At 40.6% G+C, this 20,648-nt stretch overlaps 1 protein-coding gene across 4 annotated transcripts in view; it reads right to left on the reverse strand.

Annotated features, from left to right (window-relative positions):
• LOC106577881 (rho GTPase-activating protein 6) overlaps positions 1 to 20,648 on the reverse strand; it is a 128,105-nt gene that overhangs the window by 12,938 nt on the left and 94,519 nt on the right. For all 4 annotated transcript variants that reach the window (XM_045701570.1, XM_045701569.1, XM_014156301.2 and 1 more), the window contains exons 4-7: positions 8,557 to 8,642; positions 7,268 to 7,486; positions 5,326 to 5,536; positions 2,520 to 2,575 (exon numbers count right to left, since the gene is read on the reverse strand). In XM_045701570.1, coding sequence (XP_045557526.1) covers positions 2,520 to 2,575; positions 5,326 to 5,536; positions 7,268 to 7,486; positions 8,557 to 8,642 — 572 coding nt within the window. The remainder of the gene's footprint in view (positions 1 to 2,519; positions 2,576 to 5,325; positions 5,537 to 7,267; positions 7,487 to 8,556; positions 8,643 to 20,648) is intronic.

The raw sequence follows: 20,648 nt of genomic DNA on the forward strand, positions 1-20,648 counted from the left end.
CAACATCAACATCAACACAACATCAACACAACACCAATATCAACACAACATCAACATCAACACAACATCAACACAACATCAACACAACACAACATCAACACAACACCAACACAACACCAACACAACATCAATATCAACACAACACAACACCAACACAACACCAACACAACACCAACACAACATCAACACAACACCAACACAACATCAACACAACATCAACACAACACAACATCAACACAACACAACATCAACACAACACCAACACAACACCAACACAACATCAATATCAACACAACACAACACCAACACAACATCAACATCAACACAACACAACATCAACACAACACAACATCAACATCAACACAACACAACATCAACATCAACACAACATCAACACAACACAACATCAACACAATATCAACACAACACCAACACAACACAACACAACATCAACACAACACAACATCAACACAACATAAACACAACACCAACATCAACATCAACACAACATCAACACAACATCAACATCAACACAACATCAACACAACATCAACATCAACACAACACAACATCAACATCAACATCAACACAACATCAACACAACACCAATATCAACACAACATCAACACAACACCAACACAACATCAACACAACACAACATCAACACAACATCAATATCAACACAACACAACATCAACACAACATCAACACAACATCAACATCAACACCAACACAACACCAACACAACACCAACACAACATCAACACCAACACAATACCAACACAACATCAACACCAACACAACACCAACACAACATCAACACAACATCAACATCAACACAACATCAACACCAACACAACATAAACACAACATCAACACAACTCCAGCACAACACCAACACAACACAACATCAACACAACATCAACATCAACATCAACACAACATCAACATCAACACAACATCAACACCAACACAACATAAACACAACATCAACACAACTCCAGCACAACACCAACACAACACAACATCAACACAACATCAACATCAACACAACATCAACATCAACACCAACATCAACACAACACAACATCAGTATCAACACAACATCAACACAACATCAATATCAACACAACACAACATCAACATCAACACAACATCAACACAACATCAACACAACATCAATATCAACACAACACCAACACAACATCAACACAACTCCAGCACAACACCAACACAACACAACATCAACATCAACACAACATCAACATCAACACAACATCAACACAGCATCAACACAACACAACACAACATCAACACAACATCAACATCAACACAACACAACATCAACACAACATCAACACAACATCAACATCAACACAACATCAACACAACATCAACACAACATCATCAACACAACATCAACACAACATCATCAACACAACATCAACACAGCATCAACACAACACAACACAACATCAACACAACATCAATATCAACACAACACAAACACCAACACAACATCAACACAACATCAACATCAACACAACATCAACACAACATCAACATCAACACCAACATCAACACAACATCAACACAGCATCAACACAACATCAACACAACATCAACATCAACATCAACACAACATCAACACAACACCAACATCAACATCAACACAACATCAACACAACACAACACAACACCAACACAACATCAACACAAAACCAACACAACATCAACATCAACACAACACAAACACCAACACAACATCAACACAACATCAAGACAACACAACACAACATCAACACAACATCAACATCAACACAACACAACATCAACACCAACATCAACACAACACAACATCAACATCAACATCAACACAACATCAACACAACACAACATCAACACAACACAACATCAACACAACACAACATCAACATCAACACAACATCAAGACAACACAACACAACATCAACACCAACACAACATCAACACAACATCAACACAACATCAACACAACACAACATCAACACAACACAACATCAACATCAACACAACATCAACACAACATCAACATCAACACAACATCAACATCAACACAACATCAACATCAACACAACACAACATCAACACCAACACAACATCAACACAACATCATTACACCCAGTAGGTATAAATCACTACAGTACATCATTACACCCAGTAGGTATAAATCACTACAGTACATCATTAAACCCAGTAGGTATAAATCACTACAGTACATCATTACACCCAGTAGGTATAAATCACTACAGTACATCATTACACCCAGTAGGTATAAATCACTACAGTACATCATTACACCCAGTAGGTATAAATCACTACAGTACATCATTACACCCAGTAGGTATAAATCACTACAGTACATCATTACACCCAGTAGGTATAAATCACTACAGTACATCATTACACCCAGTAGGTATAAATCACTACAGTGCTAACATGTAATGTGGATAATTATATATATATTTTTAATGCCTCACCTGCCGAACTCTCTTTATGGAGCTGCCAACTCGAAAGATCCCCACAGTTTGTAGCCCTTGAGAAGACACAGTTGATATTTTAAAAAAGTGGAACATTTTTAACAGTTAATTGTAACGGTCTTGAGACGACAGACACTGGGAGACTGGAAGCAAGTACAGGGTGATGATTTAATAATAAATAGACATGAAACAAAGCAAAAACAGCGTCTGGACAAGAGAAACAAAACAACATCAATCACTGGGATGAAACTGAGGAAGTGACAGATATAGGGGAGACAATCAATAACGTGATGGAGACCAGGTGAGTCCAATGAAGCGCTGGTGCGAATAACGCTGGTGACAGCTGTGCGTAATGATGAGCAGCCTGGCGACCTCGAGCGCCAGAGAGGGGGAGCGGGAGCAGACGTGACATTAATAACAGTTGGTGGTTCATTGTATCCTCTGTGTCTCACCCATAGGCTGTAGTGATATAACTGGACACAACCCTAACCTGTGTTACGAATGGATTCCTATGATGAAGGTGGAGCCAGAAGAGGACAGCCCTCTGATTCTGCATCCTCTCTAGGATTCTTCGTCTGTTCCTGCCTTCTAGGCTGTTAGTCATGGCCACTGCGGCTCTCTTTGTGGTTATAGGCTGGGTATTTGTACAGCACTTGTAACCTAACATAGCAGGCGGAGCAAGACGCCCGAGGAAAACAGAAGTGAGGTTGAAAATACTGTATCCCGGAAAACTAGAAACATGTGCTTTAAAAATGCTGATGTAAAAATGGCTTGATAAACAGACACATCTACACACACACACACACACACACACACACACACTTTATTAAATATTGACTACAAATGAATTGCTCTGGTTTATGCCAAAAGACTAAAGAAAGGAAAAGACAACATTATAAATGATACTCAAGCAGAATTTATGAAGGGCCGGCACATAAAAATCCAACATTCTTTTAGTCTTGGAAAGTACGGACTATTCAGACGCAATTGGCTCAGATTATATTTTCTTTTCAGGCTTCTGTAAAGCCTTTGACACAATTGAACACGAATTTCTCATTCGGTCTCCAACTTTTTGGTGAAAATGTTATCGAAGTCATTCGCATGTTTTACGAAGATATAAATAGTTCTGTGATACTAAACCTTAATACATCCAAAATACGTGTACTACCCAATTCAGCCTTTTTTTAAATACATTTTGGTTGTGGAACTTCTATCTGTAGATATTCAGAATAATGCACATTTGTATGGCTTATTGATTTTTGACAGAGAAATCCAAATTCCCCAAAAGGCTGACGATACTACTTTTTGTTTTTAAAGACAAAGACCAGGTCGTCCATGCCCTTAATGACATCACTGCATTCTCTATTGGCTCTGGTTTAAAACTGAACGTTTCTGAAATCTTGTTTACATGAAGATAAAGAAATAGAAAACATTCCTCTAAAGTACTGTGTTAAATATTTAGGAATACATCTATCTAAAAATCACTTAGTCAGACAACATGTGAATGTATGTCCTAAAATTAAGAAAACCCAAGAATATATTTAATACTTGGCTACAAAGGGATCCATACTTTGGAGAGTGCTTCTGTCCAAGGTAGAGGGAATGTCTCGCTTTGTGTACCCCTCATTGTCTTTGTTTGTAAATCCCTCTACCTCTAAAGAGATCAAATCAAATCGCATTGTATTTGTGACATGCGCTGAATACAACAGGTGTAGACCTTACCGTGAAATGCTTACTTACAAGCCCTTAACTAACAATGCAGTTTTAAGAAAATTACATATTTAATACTTACTAAATAAACTAAAGTAAAAAAAGTAACACAATAAAATAACAATAACAAGGCTATATACAGGGAGTACTGGTACCGAGTCAATGTGCGGGGGTTCAGGTTAGTCGAGGTAATTGAGGGAATATGTACATGTAGGTAGAGGTAAATTGACTATGCATAGATAATAAACAGCGAGTAGCAGCAGTGTAAAAACAAAGGGGGTGGGGGGTCAATGCAAATAATCCGCGTAGCCATTTGATGAATTGTTCACAGAACCAATTTACACGTAGAGGTAAAACATTTTTGAACATGTTTATTCCTGAAAAAAAAAGCTTGGCTGATGCCTTACAAATACTGTATACCAAACAAATTTACAGAAGTGCACTTTAAGATTCTAAATAAGATACAGTATATCCATGTAAATCTATGTTGTCCAAATGTTTTGATATTGATGATATCTGTGTTTTCTGTGACAAAGAAAATCTTACGCTCTTGTCCTATGAACGTAAATCTGTGATAGAATTTTATCGGAAAACCTTTGCAGAGCAGATATTTAGCTTTTTGAACACTACCCATGTTTTTGACATGAAGGATTTAATATGTTACTATTGCAATTATAAGAAGACCATTGAAATTACTGTGAATTGTTTTATTCTTGTTGCCAAATACTTTATACACAAACAAAAATTCCAGAATTCTATACCAAAATTACAAATATTTGTGATTTACTTTAATCATGTGGTTAAGACTTTATCCATAGTTAATAACAAAAATAATAACATCTTCTTGAATCATTGAGAATTTTTCCTAAGTGAATTCAACTGCACTTTATTTGTTTAAATGTCTTTTTTTTAATGTATTTAAAGTATTTTCTTGTTTTTACCTGTGTTTTGTTTTGTTTTAGACATGTTTGATGTAGTGATGTAAATTGTTGATCGCTGATAATTTGTATAATGAATATTTGTGCATGATAGAAATAATTAATAAAATAAACATAAAATGTACAACAAAATAACAAACACACTTAAACACACTCACCATGTCTCTCAATGTGACAGCAGCAACGTTCCACCACGCGGGGGACCTGTTTATAGATGGGGTTGAGGCTGAGCTTGGTCTGGGTCCGCCCCCCTGCTCCGGCTGCAGTCTTCTTCAGCTCCAGCTCTGCAGGGTGGGACAGCTGCAGCGCCTCCAACAGGCGGGACTGGCTCTCTACAAGATCTGAGATGCAGTCCACTGATAGGCCACCCTGTAAAAGGGGAATTTGGGAAGAGAAACAAAAAAAAAGAGAGAGAGAAAGAAAGAAAGAAAGAGAGAGAGAGAGAGAGAGAGAGAGAGAGATGGAGAGAGACAGAGAGGGGAGAAAGAGAGAGTTTTAGCATTTCAAGTTAGATTATAGATTATAAGGGAGAGGGAATAGAGGGGATGAGAATGGATTGAGCAGGAGAGGAAAGAAATAAGATAGGGAGACAAGAGAGTGAGGGAGCAGAGAGGAGGGAGATGAGACACAGGAGGGAGGAAGAGATACAGGAAGGAGGAAGAGAGACAAGAAGGAGGAAGAGAGGAACATTTTAAGAGAGTTTATGGATATAAAGTAATGAGAGAAAGTGAAGGAGGGAAACGAGCGAGTTAACAAAGGAACGATAGAGACACATTGATCTATATAGTGCAAACTAATGCGCGGCATTTCTTCGGCGCGGCAGTCCTGGAGGAAGTGCACAGCCGCGCACGTGCGCAGTTTAGAGGGAACGTTGCTCATTCATTTATTAGTTCCTTTTGTTTCCTTTTTTTCTTGCCAATCCATCTTTCCCAGGAATATTTGTATTTTGTACAGGCTTCCTTCTTTTCACTCTGTCATTTAGGTTAGTATTATGGAGTAGCTATAATGTTATTGATCCCTACTTGTTTTTCTCCTATCACAGCCATTAAACTCTGTAACTGTTATAATGTCACCATAGTGAAATCCCTGAGCGGTTTCCTTCCTCTCCGGGCAGCTGAGTTAGGAAGGAAGCCTATACCTTTGTAGTGACTGGGTGTATTGATACACCATCCAAAGTGTATTAATAACTTCAAGTAATTATACTTTTTTTATCCATCTACCAATAGGTGCCCTTCTTTGCGAGACATTGGAAAACCTCCCTGGTCTTTGTGGTTGAATCTGTGTTTGAAATGCACTGCTCGATTGAGGGACCTTACAGATAATTGTATAATATAATAATATAATTTATTTCAGATAATACAATTTATGTAATTGGGGTACAGAGATGAGGTAGTCATAAAAAAATTATATTAAACACTAGTCCATGTTAAACACTAGTCCATGTTACACACTAGTCCATGTTAAACACTAGTCCATGTTAAACACTAGTCCATGTTAAACACTAGTCCATGTTACACACTAGTCCATGTTAAACACTAGTCCATGTTAAACACTAGTCCATGTTACACACTAGTCCATGTTAAACACTAATCCATGTTAAACACTAGTCCATGCTATTTGTGTGTGACTTGTGAAGCAAATTTGTACTCCTAAACTTATTTAGGTTTGCCATAGCAAAGGGGTTAAATACTAATTGAATCAAGACATTAGCTTTTAATTTTGAATTAATCCCCAAAAAAATTGGAAAACATAGTTCCACTTTGACATTATGGGGTATTGTGTGTAGGCAGTGACATAAACACTTAAATGTAATAAAACAAAATGTGGAAAACATAGTTCCACTTTGACATTATATATTAAAATGGTCCTGTTTTGAAAATCTTTGTTGACAAATGTTTGTTGGACTTCTGACAGCTCTTTCAAAAGCACAGAAGAGGTCAGCATATTTCAGTTCCAACGTTCTCATTGTGTGTCTGTGTGTGTCTGTCTGTGTCTGTGTCTCTGTGTCTGTGTCTCTGTGTGTGTGTCTCTGTGTGTGTGTGTGTGTTCATGTGTGCACAACACGTGCTCGCGTGTCTTTGTCTGTGCTCTCCAACTCACCCGTCTCTGCACTCTAGCCGTGTTATCCAGGAACCTGGGGGAGAGTGGCTTGCTGTGCAGCTCCAGTACTGACGAGGATGATGAAGATGAAGCTGTTGATCCACTGAAGGGTGATGAAGCCGTGCTGCAGAGGGGTTTGTTCCCGTCGCTAAGCTGGCGTTTTTCAGCCCGGAACATTAGGACGCTGGCCTCCAGATCCAGACAGTCTCTTCTGCTCTCCTTCAGAGAAAATCAAATCAGAACAAACTTTCAAACTCAAATCAAATCAATTGCAACACACTTTACAGTAAAACGAACTAAAGTAAAGTGGTAGTGTGATAATTTGACAATTACCCTTTTTATTCTTACCCAGAGTCAGATAAAATCATTGATACCATTTGTTTTGTCTCTGCGTCCAGTATGAAGGAAGTTGTAGGTAGTTTCGCGAGCCAGTATGCTAGCTGTTCCGGTAGACTTCCAGTCATTGAGCTAACATTAGCTAGCATTGGCTCGCGAAACTACATTCAACTTCCTTCATACTGGACTTTTGGTAAGTAGAAAAAGGGCTATCCCTTTAAAATGTTGTTCTAGAAGGAGCAGACCTGAGGTTTGGATGAAAACAGTTGAAAAAATACAAGAGCACCCCCAAAGGAGAGGTCAGTCATGAGTCAGACAGCTGTTCCAACTGTTCTGCCTGAGGCTATGGAACCCTGACCTGTTCACCGGACGTGCTACCTGTCCCAGACCTGCTGTTTTCAACTCTCTAGAGACAGCAGGAGCGGTAGAGATACTCTCAAAGATCGGCTATGAAAAGCCAACTGACATTTACTCCTGAGGTGCTGATCTGTTGCACCCTCGACAACTACTAAGATTATTATTATTTGACCATGCTGGTCATTTATGAACATTTGAACATCTAGGCCATGTGCTGTTATAATCTCCACCTGGCACAGCCAGAAGAGGACTGGCCACCCCTCAGAGCCTGGTTCCTCTCTAGGTTTCTTCCTAGGTTTTGGCCTTTCTAGGGAGTTTTTCCTAGCCACCGTGCTTCTACACCTGCATTGCTTGCTGTTTGGGGTTTTAGGCTGGGTTTCTGTACAGCACTTTGAGACATCAGCTGATGTAAGAAGGGCTATATAAATACATTTGATTTGATTTGATGCTTCTGTCTTTTCTAGCGGGAGTTGAATTTTTTTTTTTACTTTCTTTTGGATACTTAGTTGTTCACCTGGATCTAGACCCACTGCTGAGTTTTTACTGTATTTTTTCACACTTTACAGTAAATCAATCTAACGTAGAAAACAACCAACCTTCAGAGCATCCTGGCGCTGCTTGTACGCCCGGTCGTTGGCTATCGCCTGGGAGAGGGTTATACCAAACGCCTTGGCGGCTGTCTCTGTGGGAGAGGTGAAGGGAGGGAGAGAAGGGATAGAGGGGAGGAGGGAAGGGATAGATGGAAGGAAAAACGAGGGTTGGAGGGCGGAAGGAGAAGGGAAAGAGGGAGAGAGGGAGGGATGGAGAAAGAGAGAGGAAGGGAGGGATAGAGGGAAGGGAAAAATAGGTATGGATGGAGGAAAAGAGAGAGGGATAGATGGGGAAGGAGAGAGAGAGAGAGAGAGAGAGAGAGAGAGAGAGAGAGAGAAAAAAACAATCTTACATTAGGGATACTTATTTTTAACAAGTTGTAATTCCCTTCCTCCCTGAGACTATCAACATTCCTCTCCTTCCCTCCACCCATTCTAATCCCATCTCATCTCCACTACTCACAAACAGGAAGGTGTTTCATCTATCTTCCCCTGTGTTTTGAGGGTTAAATAGCCATACATACAACAGCAACATTACTATGGTGGGAACCATATATTCTACCCATGGGGATTGGGGCCCAGTAATGGCCTATGTCAGTGGTTTCCCACAGGTTGATCGCCTAACAGTAGCTCGGCAGACCACCTATAAGTAGCTTGCGAAACAATTCTGAAAGTACATGGAATTTTCACGTGTTTAACTGCTAACTGTCATAAACAAATCCCACAGGTATCAGCCGCTATTGGCTTAAAATGCCAAACCCTAACATAATATTAGCCAATTAATCTCCAGAAATATTTCCCCTGTCTGTCTGTGTGTAGCCAATTGATGTGATAACCATCTTGTGGGTTGACAGAAATACATTCCCCAAAAACCTTCTAAATGAAATGTTAACTGCAAAGTAGGCTTACCTGGCAGAAGTATATCATGAGTATACAGTGTCTTCAGAATGTTTTCATAGCCCTTTACTTTTTTCACATTTTGTTACGTTACAGTTTTATTCTAAAATGTATTAAATAAATTAAAATCCTCATCAATCTACACACAATACCCCATAATGACAAAGGCGAAAACAGGTTTTTAGAAATGTTTGCAAATGTATTAAAATTACCTTATTTACATAAGTATTCAGACCCTTTGCTATGAGACTCGAAATTTACCTGAGGTGCATCTTGTTTCCATTGATCATCTTTTGGAGTCTACCTGTGGTAAATTCAATTGATTGGACATGATGTGGAAAGACACACACCTGTCTATATAAGGTCCCACAGTTGATAGTGCATGTCAGAACAAACACCAAGCCATGAGGTCAAAGGAATTGTCCTTAGAGCTCCGAGACAGGATTGTGTCGAGACACAGATCTGGGGAAGGGTACCAAAAAATGTCTGCAGCATTGAAGGTCCCCAAGAACACAGTGGCCTCCATCATTCTTAAATGGAAGAAGTTGGGAACCACCAAGACTCTTCCTAGAGCTGGACACCCGGCCAAACTGAGCAATCGGGGGAGAAGGGCCTTGGTCAGGGAGGTGACCAAGAACCTGATGGTCACTCTGACAGAGCTCTAGAGTTCCTCTGTGGAGATGGGAGAACCTTCCAGAAGTACATCCATCTCTGCAGTACTCCACCAATCAGTTTTTTTTTGGTAGAGTGGCCAGACGGAAGCCACTCCTTAGTAAAAGGCACAAGACAGCCCACTTGGAGTTTGCCAAAAGGCACCTCTAGATTCTTTGGTCTGATGGAATCAAGATTGAACTCTTTGGCCTGAATGCCTAGCATGACGTCTGGAGGTAACCTGCCACCATCCCTACAGTGAAGCATGGTGGTGGCGGCATCATGCTGGGGGATGTTTTTCCGCAGCAGGGATTGGGAGACTAGTCAGGATCGAGGCAAAAATGAACGGAGCAAAGTACAGAGAAATCCTTGATGAAAACCTGCTCCAGAGCACTCAGGACCTTAGACTGGGGCGAAAATTCACCTTCCAACAGGACAATGACCCTAAGCACACAGCCAAGAGGATGCAGGAGTGGCTTCGGGACAAGTCTCTGAATGTCCTTGAGTGGCCCAGCCAGAACCCGGACTTGAACTCAATCGAACATCTCTGGAGAGACCTGAAAATAGCTGTTCAGCAACGCTCCCCATCCAACCTGACAGAGCTTGAGAGGATCTGCAGAGAAAAATGGGCGAAACTCCCCAAATACAGGGTTGCCAAGCTTGTAGCGTCATACCCAATAAGACTCGAGGCTGTAATCGCTGCCTACGGTGCTTCAACAAAGTACTGAGTAAAGGGTCTTAATACTTATGTAAATGTAATATTTCCATTTTTCTTTTTTATATAAATTAACCAAAAATTCGAAAGAGCTGTTTTTGCTATGTCATTACAGGATATTGTGTGTAGATTGATGAAGTCAAGGGGTCTGAATACTTTCCGAAGGCACTGTATCATTTGTATCTATTAGTTGTTATTTACCAACCTTGCCGTGAAATTATCAGCAGCCATTAAAACCTGTTAGGGCTAGGGGGCAGTATTTGCACGGCTGGATAAAAAAAATGTACCCGATTTAATCTGGTTACTAATCCTACCCAGTAACTAGAATATGCATATACTTATTATATATGGATAGAAAACACTCTAAAGTTTCTAAAACTGTTTGAATGGTGTCTGTGAGTATAACAGAACTCATTTGGCAGGCAAAACCCTGAGACATTTTCTGACAGGAAGTGGATACCTGATGTGTTGTATTACCTTTAAACCTATGCCATTGAAAAACACAGGGGCTGAGGAATATTTTGGCACTTCCTATTGCTTCCACTAGATGTCACCAGCCTTTACAAAGTGTTTTGAGTCTTCTGGAGGGAGATCTGACCGAACAAGAGCCATGGAACGATGATGGCCCATTAGACACCTGGCGCGCGAGTTCATGTTGGGTACCCTCGTTCCAATACGTTATAAAAGAGTATGCATTCGTCCACCTTGAATATTATTCATGTTCTGGTTAAAAAAGGCCCTAATGATTTATGCTATACAACGTTTGACATGTTTGAACGAACGTTAATATATTTTTTTCCCCTCGTTCATGACGAGAAGTCCGGCTGGCTTAGATCATGTGCTAACAAGACGGAGATTTTTGGACATAAATGATGAGCTTTTTTGAACAAAACTACATTCGTTATGGACCTGTGATACCTGGAAGTGACATCTGATGAAGAGAATCAAAGGTAATGGATTATTTACATAGTATTTTCGATTTTAGATCTCCCCAACATGACGACTAGTCTGTATCGCAACGCGTATTTTTCTGGGCGCAGTGCTCAGATTATTGCAAAGTGTGATTTCCCAGTAAGGTTATTTTTAAATCTGGCAAGTTGATTGTGTTCAAGAGATGTAAATCTATAATTCTTTAAATGACAATATAATATTTTACCAATGTTTTCTAATTTTAATTATTTAATTTGTGACGCTGACTTGACTGCCGGTTATTGGAGGGAAACGATTTCCTCAACATCAATGCCATAGTAAAACGCTGTTTTTGGATATAAATATGAACTTGATAGAACTAAAAATGCATGCATTGTCTAACATAATGTCCTAGGAGTGTCATCTGATGGAGATTGTAAAAGGTTAGTGCATCATTTTAGCTGGTTTTATGGTTTTGGTGACCCTGTCTTTGAATTGACAAAACATTACACACAACTCTTGTAAATGTACTGTCCTAACATACTCTAAATTTATGCTTTCGCCGTAAAACCTTTTTGAAATCGTAAAACGTGGTTAGATTAAGGAGATGTTTATCTTTCAAAGGGTGTAAAATAGTTGTATGTTTGAAAAATTTGAATTTTGACATTTATTTGGATTCAAATTTGCCGCTCTTGAAATGCACCTGCTGTTGATGGAGTGCACCACGGGGGGGACGCTAGCGTCCCACCTAGCCCATAGAGGTTAAATGGCACATACCTCACTAGCTAGATGCGCAATGAAAGGGCCAGATGCTCATTTAAAGGGCAATTGCACTCAAAAATCTAAATGTGTAACCCCCCCCCCCCCCACACACACACAAATTTTGGAACAGATTATCACAAAGTTTATAGGGCCCCCCTTAGACTGGTTTATTAACCGTTATTTTACCAGGTATATTGACAGAAAACAGGGTACAGAACTTTTTCTTGTACAGTAAGGACCTGGGGAAGGAGTTACATGGGAGTAGAGAAGAATGTGCCTATTCAAAAGCTCAAATAAAATATGTAGCTCGTGACGTTTTATTTTTTGAAAATAGCTCTCATGCTAGAAAAAGTTGGAGACCACTGCCCTACGTATTACACTTTGACCCCATCCATAAACAACCCCTTCCCCTAAATACCCTCCTTAAATTCAGTTTAAACTAACAGATCTGAGGAACATTGATATCTGTTGGATATTCCTGTGTTTTCCCTCACCATTGGTGACAGAGCCATGTATTTAGAGAGGTGGGACATTGAGGGTTCTACATTATGATGCATTAATTAACATGACATTACATGGCATTAATTAACATTCTATGGCAGCCATGTTAACTCACCATTAACATTACAATAACCAATACCATGGAACTGAATGTTAAGAAATAGAACAATATTCTAAATTCTAAAAGTTGGTCACTCTCTCTATGTACATGGTTCTGGTGACATATAGTATTTTTGTGTCAATAAACCACAACAGTAAAATGCCATTATTTTAATGTCACGGTATATAGTATGTCATCGCTAGTGGCATATACATACAAGCGTTAAATGTCACTATTTTTACACATTTGAATGGGATCATGTTGCTGTGTGAGTTCTGGCCTGGCATTGTAATCTGGCCTAATTGTCCCTAGGTCGTAAAGAGTGACGGGGAGAGGAGGTTACAAGTGGATTAGGATACATCCTATTAGTCAAACAAGCATGGCTGTCCCAAATGGCACCCTATTTCCTATATAGTGCACTACATTTGACCAGCGCCATATTGGCAATGTGCAAAAGTAGTGCGGTGAATAGGGTGCCATTTGAGATGTATCCTACAGTCACAGCTAGAAGACAGACAGCAAGGCAACTCAACCGTAAACACAGTATAACAGGTGTCACTGTGCTTGCTTAATTAACAGTATAGCTTATTTCCCTGTCCCTGTCCCTGTCCCAGTCCCAGTCCCAGTCCCTCACTGGGCTCCAACCAGGGATCCTCTACCTCGCAAACACACATGACCGCCCGCTTGACAAACATCTTAGCCAATTATGCTACATAAGGAGACGTGAACATAGATGTTTCAAGCTGGGGAGTGAGGTTTCGAATCCAACGATATACCTTTACAATAACAGAACTGTAGCTCTATGGTAACACCCCCACCTGCCACCATACTTAGGCCTATACTCCTCCAGTCTCCTTTGTCTACATATCCCCCATTAAGCAGCCCTAATGTTTTTAGATAAGACATCATAATGTCTTGGAGCAAGTGTTGACTTGCTTAAACCTGCCCTCTGCTTTCTGACAAACCAGAAGTGTTTAGTTAGACAATAAGAAGAACCTGCCAGCCCTACCTGTGTTGACTGTTCTCTGTAAAGTCTTTATATCTAACCATAAGGCCTGTGGTTGTTCTACTGATTCTAAAGTGCTGACTCCTTGTTAAAACTTCACTAGGGTAGGGGGCAGCATTCGGAATTTTGGATGAAAAGCGTGCCCAAATTAAACTGCCTGCTACTCAGGCCCAGAAGCTAGGATATGTATATAATTGGTAGTTTCGGATAGAAAACACTCTACAGTTTCCAAAACAGTTAAAATAATGTCTGTGAGTATAACAGAACTGATATGGCAGGGGAAAACCTGAGGAAAATCCATCCAGAAAGTACTATTATTTTGAAAGGCTGTTTTTCCATTGAAAGCCTATCCACCATACAAAGACTTAGGACCAAGTTCACAATCTCTATGGCTTCTTCTACATGTGACCAGTATTTAGGCATTGTTTCAGGCTTTTACTCTGAAAAATGAGGGCGATACAGTACTTTCAATGAGTGGACAGTGGAAATTTCCAGACATGAAGCCAGCGTGTGAACGGGAGCACGCCTTTCTTGTTTCTCCTTTTCTATTGACGAAGCTTTTGTCCGGTTGAAATATTACTGATTATTTATGACAAAAACAACCTGAGGATGGATTTTAAACATCGTTTGACATGTTTCTACGAACGTTTATTGTACTTTTTTGACTTTTCGTCTGGGTGTTGAGAGCGCGCTTTGTGCCTTTGGATTGCTGAACTAAACGCACTAACAAAACGGAGGTTTTTGGACATAAAGAGGGACATTATCAAACAAAACGAACATTTATTGTGTAACATGGAGTCCTGGGAGTGCCACCAGATGAAGATCATCAAAGGTTAGTAATTAATTTAATTGCTATTTCTGACTTGTGAGTCCTCTCCTTGGCTGTGAAATGTGTGTATGGTTTCTTGTGGCTAGGTGCTGTCCTAACATAATCGCATGGTGTGCTTTCACCGTAAAGCCTTTTTGAAATCGGACACTGTTGTTGGATTAACAAGAAGTTTATCTTTAAAATGGTGTATAATACTTGTATGTTTGAGGAATTGTAATTATGGGATTTCTGTTGTTTGAATTTGGCGCCCTGCAATTTCACTGGCTGTTGTCGAGGTGGGATACCAGAGAGGTTTTAAGGGGCTGACATTTGGCTATTTACATAATTACGTAAATAACACACAAACACACAAACAGTTCAGACATGGCAGACTGTGCCCAGAAGTAAAGCTCTACATCTCTCTCTCTCTCTCTCTCTCTCCTCTTCGTCTCTCTCTCTCTGTCTCTCTATCTATCTCTCGCTATCATATCACCCATCTCATCCTTTACTTGAAGCCGGTCCAAAGGTGCAGTACACGAAAGCCATGGACAGGTGTGGGTAGGTACATCAAAGGTACCAGATGGGTTGGCACACAACTAGCTAAATCCTCTTGTCAGGTGCCACTGTTTGGCTGAGGGCCAGTGGCTAGCTACAGTAGCTGACAGGCTAACTGGTTAACAAGCTAACTGGCTAATTAGCCAGCATGTGGCTTGTTGACTAGCGGGCTAGGTGGCTAACTGTCTAATAAGCTAGCTTGCTAACTGGCTAATAGCTAGTAGCTGTCCTCATTTGAATTACAGGACCATAAGCTAGCTCTGTAGGCCTATGGTAACTGAGAGTTGGCTGTGCAACAGTAGCTACATTCTGGACCCCCCTGCAGAGTTTGACAGATAAACGGATGTATACACACAAAGCAGATGTGTGTTTCCCTGTTATGATAAACGACAGCTTTTACGAGAAACTATTACTAGAATACTACAGTTTCATTCCTGGAACTCTGCAGCAGGGGAATATAGGTCTCTGCGGCGCTATGACTGAGCTTTACATCGTGTCCAGTCCTTTATAAAGGGACGGTCTATAAATGACAACATATCTTCATGCGATGGAAACCATGAATGACTTCGCTAACAATACGATAGCTAGTTCAACTTAGGCCAGCAATGAGACAAAATGAATCAAATTAGAAGCTGAGGTGGAAAACAAACAAAATAACATGATTACTGTGATGTTCAGTGGCTATTTTAGCATGTAATTCTTGGTGGGGCAAACAAAAACATGTGGGATGCACGCCAGCAAAGCAACAACACACCACTAAACAATACATGAATTACACTATAACGGTGACAAGTGGTGCCCACACACTGTTAGGGCCTACATAAAGCCGTCCCAACAGCAGATTACTTCACACGGCAAGCTCTAACCTTAGAATTGGGGATGACGTACTGTCCCATTAGTGACAGAAAACTGAGCCAATCATGATAGAAAACAGGTCCAACGCTTTGTATTTTCTGCTGGCTATCCCCACCCCCACAGAAAGCACTGAGGTAGGCAGAAACACCTGAATTTTGGAGCTGCCTTAATCAAGAAAGAAAAAAGAGACCATGTTTGAATGCGGCTTTATTAACTCAATTACATAATTTTTTTTTTTACATTGTTTGCAAACTGATATGTGACACGTATTAATGCCCCACCTGTCCTGAATGACAGTGGCAACCACTGGTGATGTTCATGTTAAATGTGTTTGTGCCCCTCTAAGAGTCAGTGTTGGGGAGGCTACTCTGAAAATATAATTTACCAAGCTACCAATTACTTCACACGGGAATAAGTTAAACTACACTAAAGCTGCCCTTAAGAGACATTTAGTTTACTTAAAACTTTTTTGGGATAGGGGGCGGTATTTTGACGTCTGGATGAAAAGCATGCCCAAAGTAAACTGCCTGCTACTCAGGCCCAGAAGCTAGGATATGCATAGAAAACACTCCAAAGTTTCTAAAACTATTAAAATAATGTATGTGAGTATAACAGAACTGAAATGGCAGGCGAAACCCCGAGGACAAACCATCCCAAACATTTTTTTTATCATACCACTGATTTCAATGGCTGGCACTTTATAATATGGCGAAATCGTGCCCGATTGCAGTTCCTAGGGCTTCCACTAGATGTCAACAGTCTTTAGAAAGATTTTAAGGCTGGTTTTTGGAAAAATGACCCAGAAATTGTAGTTTTTCTAGGTGGCTCCCATTTTGGCTGTAGTGTTTCCAAGCGCGTGAATGAGAGTGCGTTCTCCGGTGAAGACAATAACGATTCTCCGTCTTAAATTTTATAATTTATTTGTGTATTAGGGTACCTAAGGTTTGATTATAAACGTTGATTGACTTGTTTGGATAAGTTTATTGGTAACGTTTGGGATTCATTTTGTATGCATTTTGAAGGAGGGAAACCAAGTCGATTATTGACTGTCCTTACAGGACATTCTGTCCCCACCCGTCCCCAACCTGTTAGGCTTGCAGAAAATTATGAAACATGTTGCAGAATATGATAAACAATGTATGTGTACAGTGGAACAATACAGCTCTCCTAAAGCAGGGTGGGGTTCTCGACTGATGTGTGTATAAAAGATAGACTCTGAACTTGAGAGGGCAGAGCGCTCTCTGAATAAATAACTGATCATTTGTATGCTGGGACTCTGTTTCTTAAAACTTAGAGCCTTACAACCTCTAGGATACAGATGGAGTCATAAAATTGTTCAGTTAGAACATTGGGATAGAAATTCTCGTGACAATAAAGAAGGACATTATCGAACAAAAGGACCATTTGTAATGTAACTGGGACCTTTTGGAGTGCCAACAGAAGAAGATCTTCAAAGGTAAGGCATATATTATATCGCTATTTCTGACTTTCGTGTCGCAACTCCCTGGTTGAAAATGATTTGTTATGCATTTGTGTGCTGGGCGCTGTCCTCGGATAATTGCATGGTCTGCTTTTGCCGTAAAGCCTTTTTGAAATCTGACACGGCAGGCGATTAACAACAAGTTAAGCTTTATTTTGATGTATTGCACTTGTGATTTCATGAAAGTTTAATATTTATAGTAATTTAATTTGAATTTGGCGCTCTGCAATTTCACCGGAAGTTTTCGAAATGGGACGCTAGCGTCCCACTGATCCGCAAGAAGTTTAACTAAAGTTACTTTGAAAAAAGTAGTTCACTACATCCAAACTACTTCATGAAAAATGATCATATCTAAATCAGAAATCTCATAGACTACCAATTGCAAAACAGATAACTTTGGAGTCAAACAGCATAAACCCCAAAACGATGTTTCAAGTTAGAATTAGGCAGGTCTGACATTGAAAAAGAAAGACAGTTCTTGCCTACTTCGCCCATATTTTATTTTTTCTAAATAAGTTGTGTGTAGTTCCAGTAGTTAGCTACACTGCTACATGGCAAAAAAAAGTAGTTAACTAAATTCAAATCTTGGTAGTGTTTTTAGTAGTTAAAATACCACCAAGCTTCTGCAAAATGTAGTTAAATTACTAGTTGAACTATATGTAGTTCTCTACTCTCCAACACTGCTAAGAGCAGTGGCGGTTCTAGCTTCTATGGCTCCCTGGGCGAACGCCCCCCTTCAGGGCACTCCCCCCCCAAAAAGCACCATTCTGCACTAACTGTAATTTTTATTCAGACATTTTTAAACAACACAAATAAATAATCATAACATTTAAAACTTTATGAATATATATACAAAAATAAGACTCATAACTATAAAAAAATAAGTAACAAAGACAAATAGAAACAAATTGTAGTATATAAATACAAATAAAAAAGAGAATTGAATTATTACACTATTACCCTATTGCTAACAAAAAACACACAAATAAAACTAAATTGCACAAATCCTATATCGCACAAATAAACAAATAGAATAACACACATACAAAGAAGAGAACCTGATTATTACACTATTGCACTTCAAACAAGAAACAAACTAAATTGCTCAACTAACTGCATTACTAACTGCATTACTACTGTACAAAGTTAGAGGTGCGCTATTTGATAGATTCTCCCGCTCCCTACCTCTGTCTTCCAGTGGGGAGACCTGAGGTCAACCTACCCCCGTCCCCCTTCCTCTGTCTTCCAGTGGGGAGACCTGAGGTCAACATACCCCCCTCCCCATCTTGTACTTCTGAGTGGGAGACCTTCCCAGGCAGTAGCCTGCCTAGCTCACAAACTAGAAACAGGGCGCCCACTCCGACAAGGTTAATTGACCCACAGTCCCACACGGTGATATGATATCATTGACATGATGTGCAAATGAGTGATAGAAAAACGATCACGCAAATGTACCATTCTGAATATTTTTTTGTTTATTATTATTTTTTGTTTCGTGCGCCCCATGCCACCCCCAGCAAGATGCCGCCGTAGGCGGCTGCCCATGTCGCCTATGCCTAAGTCCGCCACAGGCTAAGAGCGCACAATAGTTATGGGCTAAGGGCGGAGGTAATCAAAGTGAGAAACAGAAAGCAATGTAAGAGTATGTGACAGAATGCAAATAAATGAACCCAGGGGTCACATATTCCTTACACTGGATTCACCTCATATTACTAAGAAACAGCTACACCCCAATAGCGGTGTCCTCAACCTGCTCTCCACGCTGTATCGCTACCCTCCTCTCCACGCTGTATCACTACCCTCCTCTCCACGCTGTATCGCTACCCTCCTCTCCACGCTGTATCGCTACCCTCCTCTCCACGCTGTATCGCTACCCTCCTCTCCACGCTGTATCGCTACCCTCCTCTCCACGCTGTATCGCTACCGTCCTCTCCACGCTGTATCGCAACCGTCCTCTCCACGCTGTATCGCAACCGTCCTCTCCACGCTGTATCGCAACCGTCCTCTCCACACTGTATCACTACCCTCCTCTCCTTGCTGTATCACTACCCTCCTCTCCACGCTGTATCGCTACCCTCCTCTTCTTGCTGTATCACTACCCTCCTCTCCACGCTGTATCACTACCCTCCTCTCCACGCTGTATCGCTACCCTCCTCTTCACGCTGTATCACTACCCTCCTCTTCTTGCTCTATCACTACCCTCCTCTCCACACTGTATCACTACCCTCCTCTCCTTGCTGTATCACTACCCTCCTCTCCTTGCTGTATCACTACCCTCCTCTCCACGCTGTATCGCTACCCTCCTCTCCACGCTGTATCGCTACCCTCCTCTTCTTGCTGTATCACTACCCTCCTCTCCACGCTGTATCGCTACCCTCCTCTTCTTGCTGTATCACTACCCTCCTCTCCACGCTGTATCACTACCCTCCTCTTCACACTGTATCACTACCCTCCTCTCCTTGCTGTATCACTACCCTCCTCTCCTTGCTGTATCACTACCCTCCACTTCTTGCTGTATCGCTACCCTCCTCTCCACGCTGTATCACTACACTCCTCTCCACACTGTATCACTACCCTCCTCTTCACACTGTATCACTACCCTCATCTCTACACTGTATCGCTACCAGCAGGCACCAAATACAGTTAGCATGAATAAACGAGAGAAAGAACACTGCAGATGTAGGATCTTAATTTGACCTGTACATGTCACAGCTAAATAATCCTGCAGCAACAGGATTTGAACATTTAGTCCATTATAAACATACATGCTTCTCTAGGTACATTAACAGACTGGCTAGCTGGGCCCTAACAACAGACAGGCTTCTCTAGGTACACCAAAAGGTTGGCCACTGTCCTTGC

The sequence above is a fragment of the Salmo salar genome, chromosome ssa18 (assembly GCF_905237065.1).
Source record: "Salmo salar chromosome ssa18, Ssal_v3.1, whole genome shotgun sequence".
In the NCBI taxonomy this organism is placed as follows: Eukaryota; Metazoa; Chordata; class Actinopteri; order Salmoniformes; family Salmonidae; genus Salmo; species Salmo salar.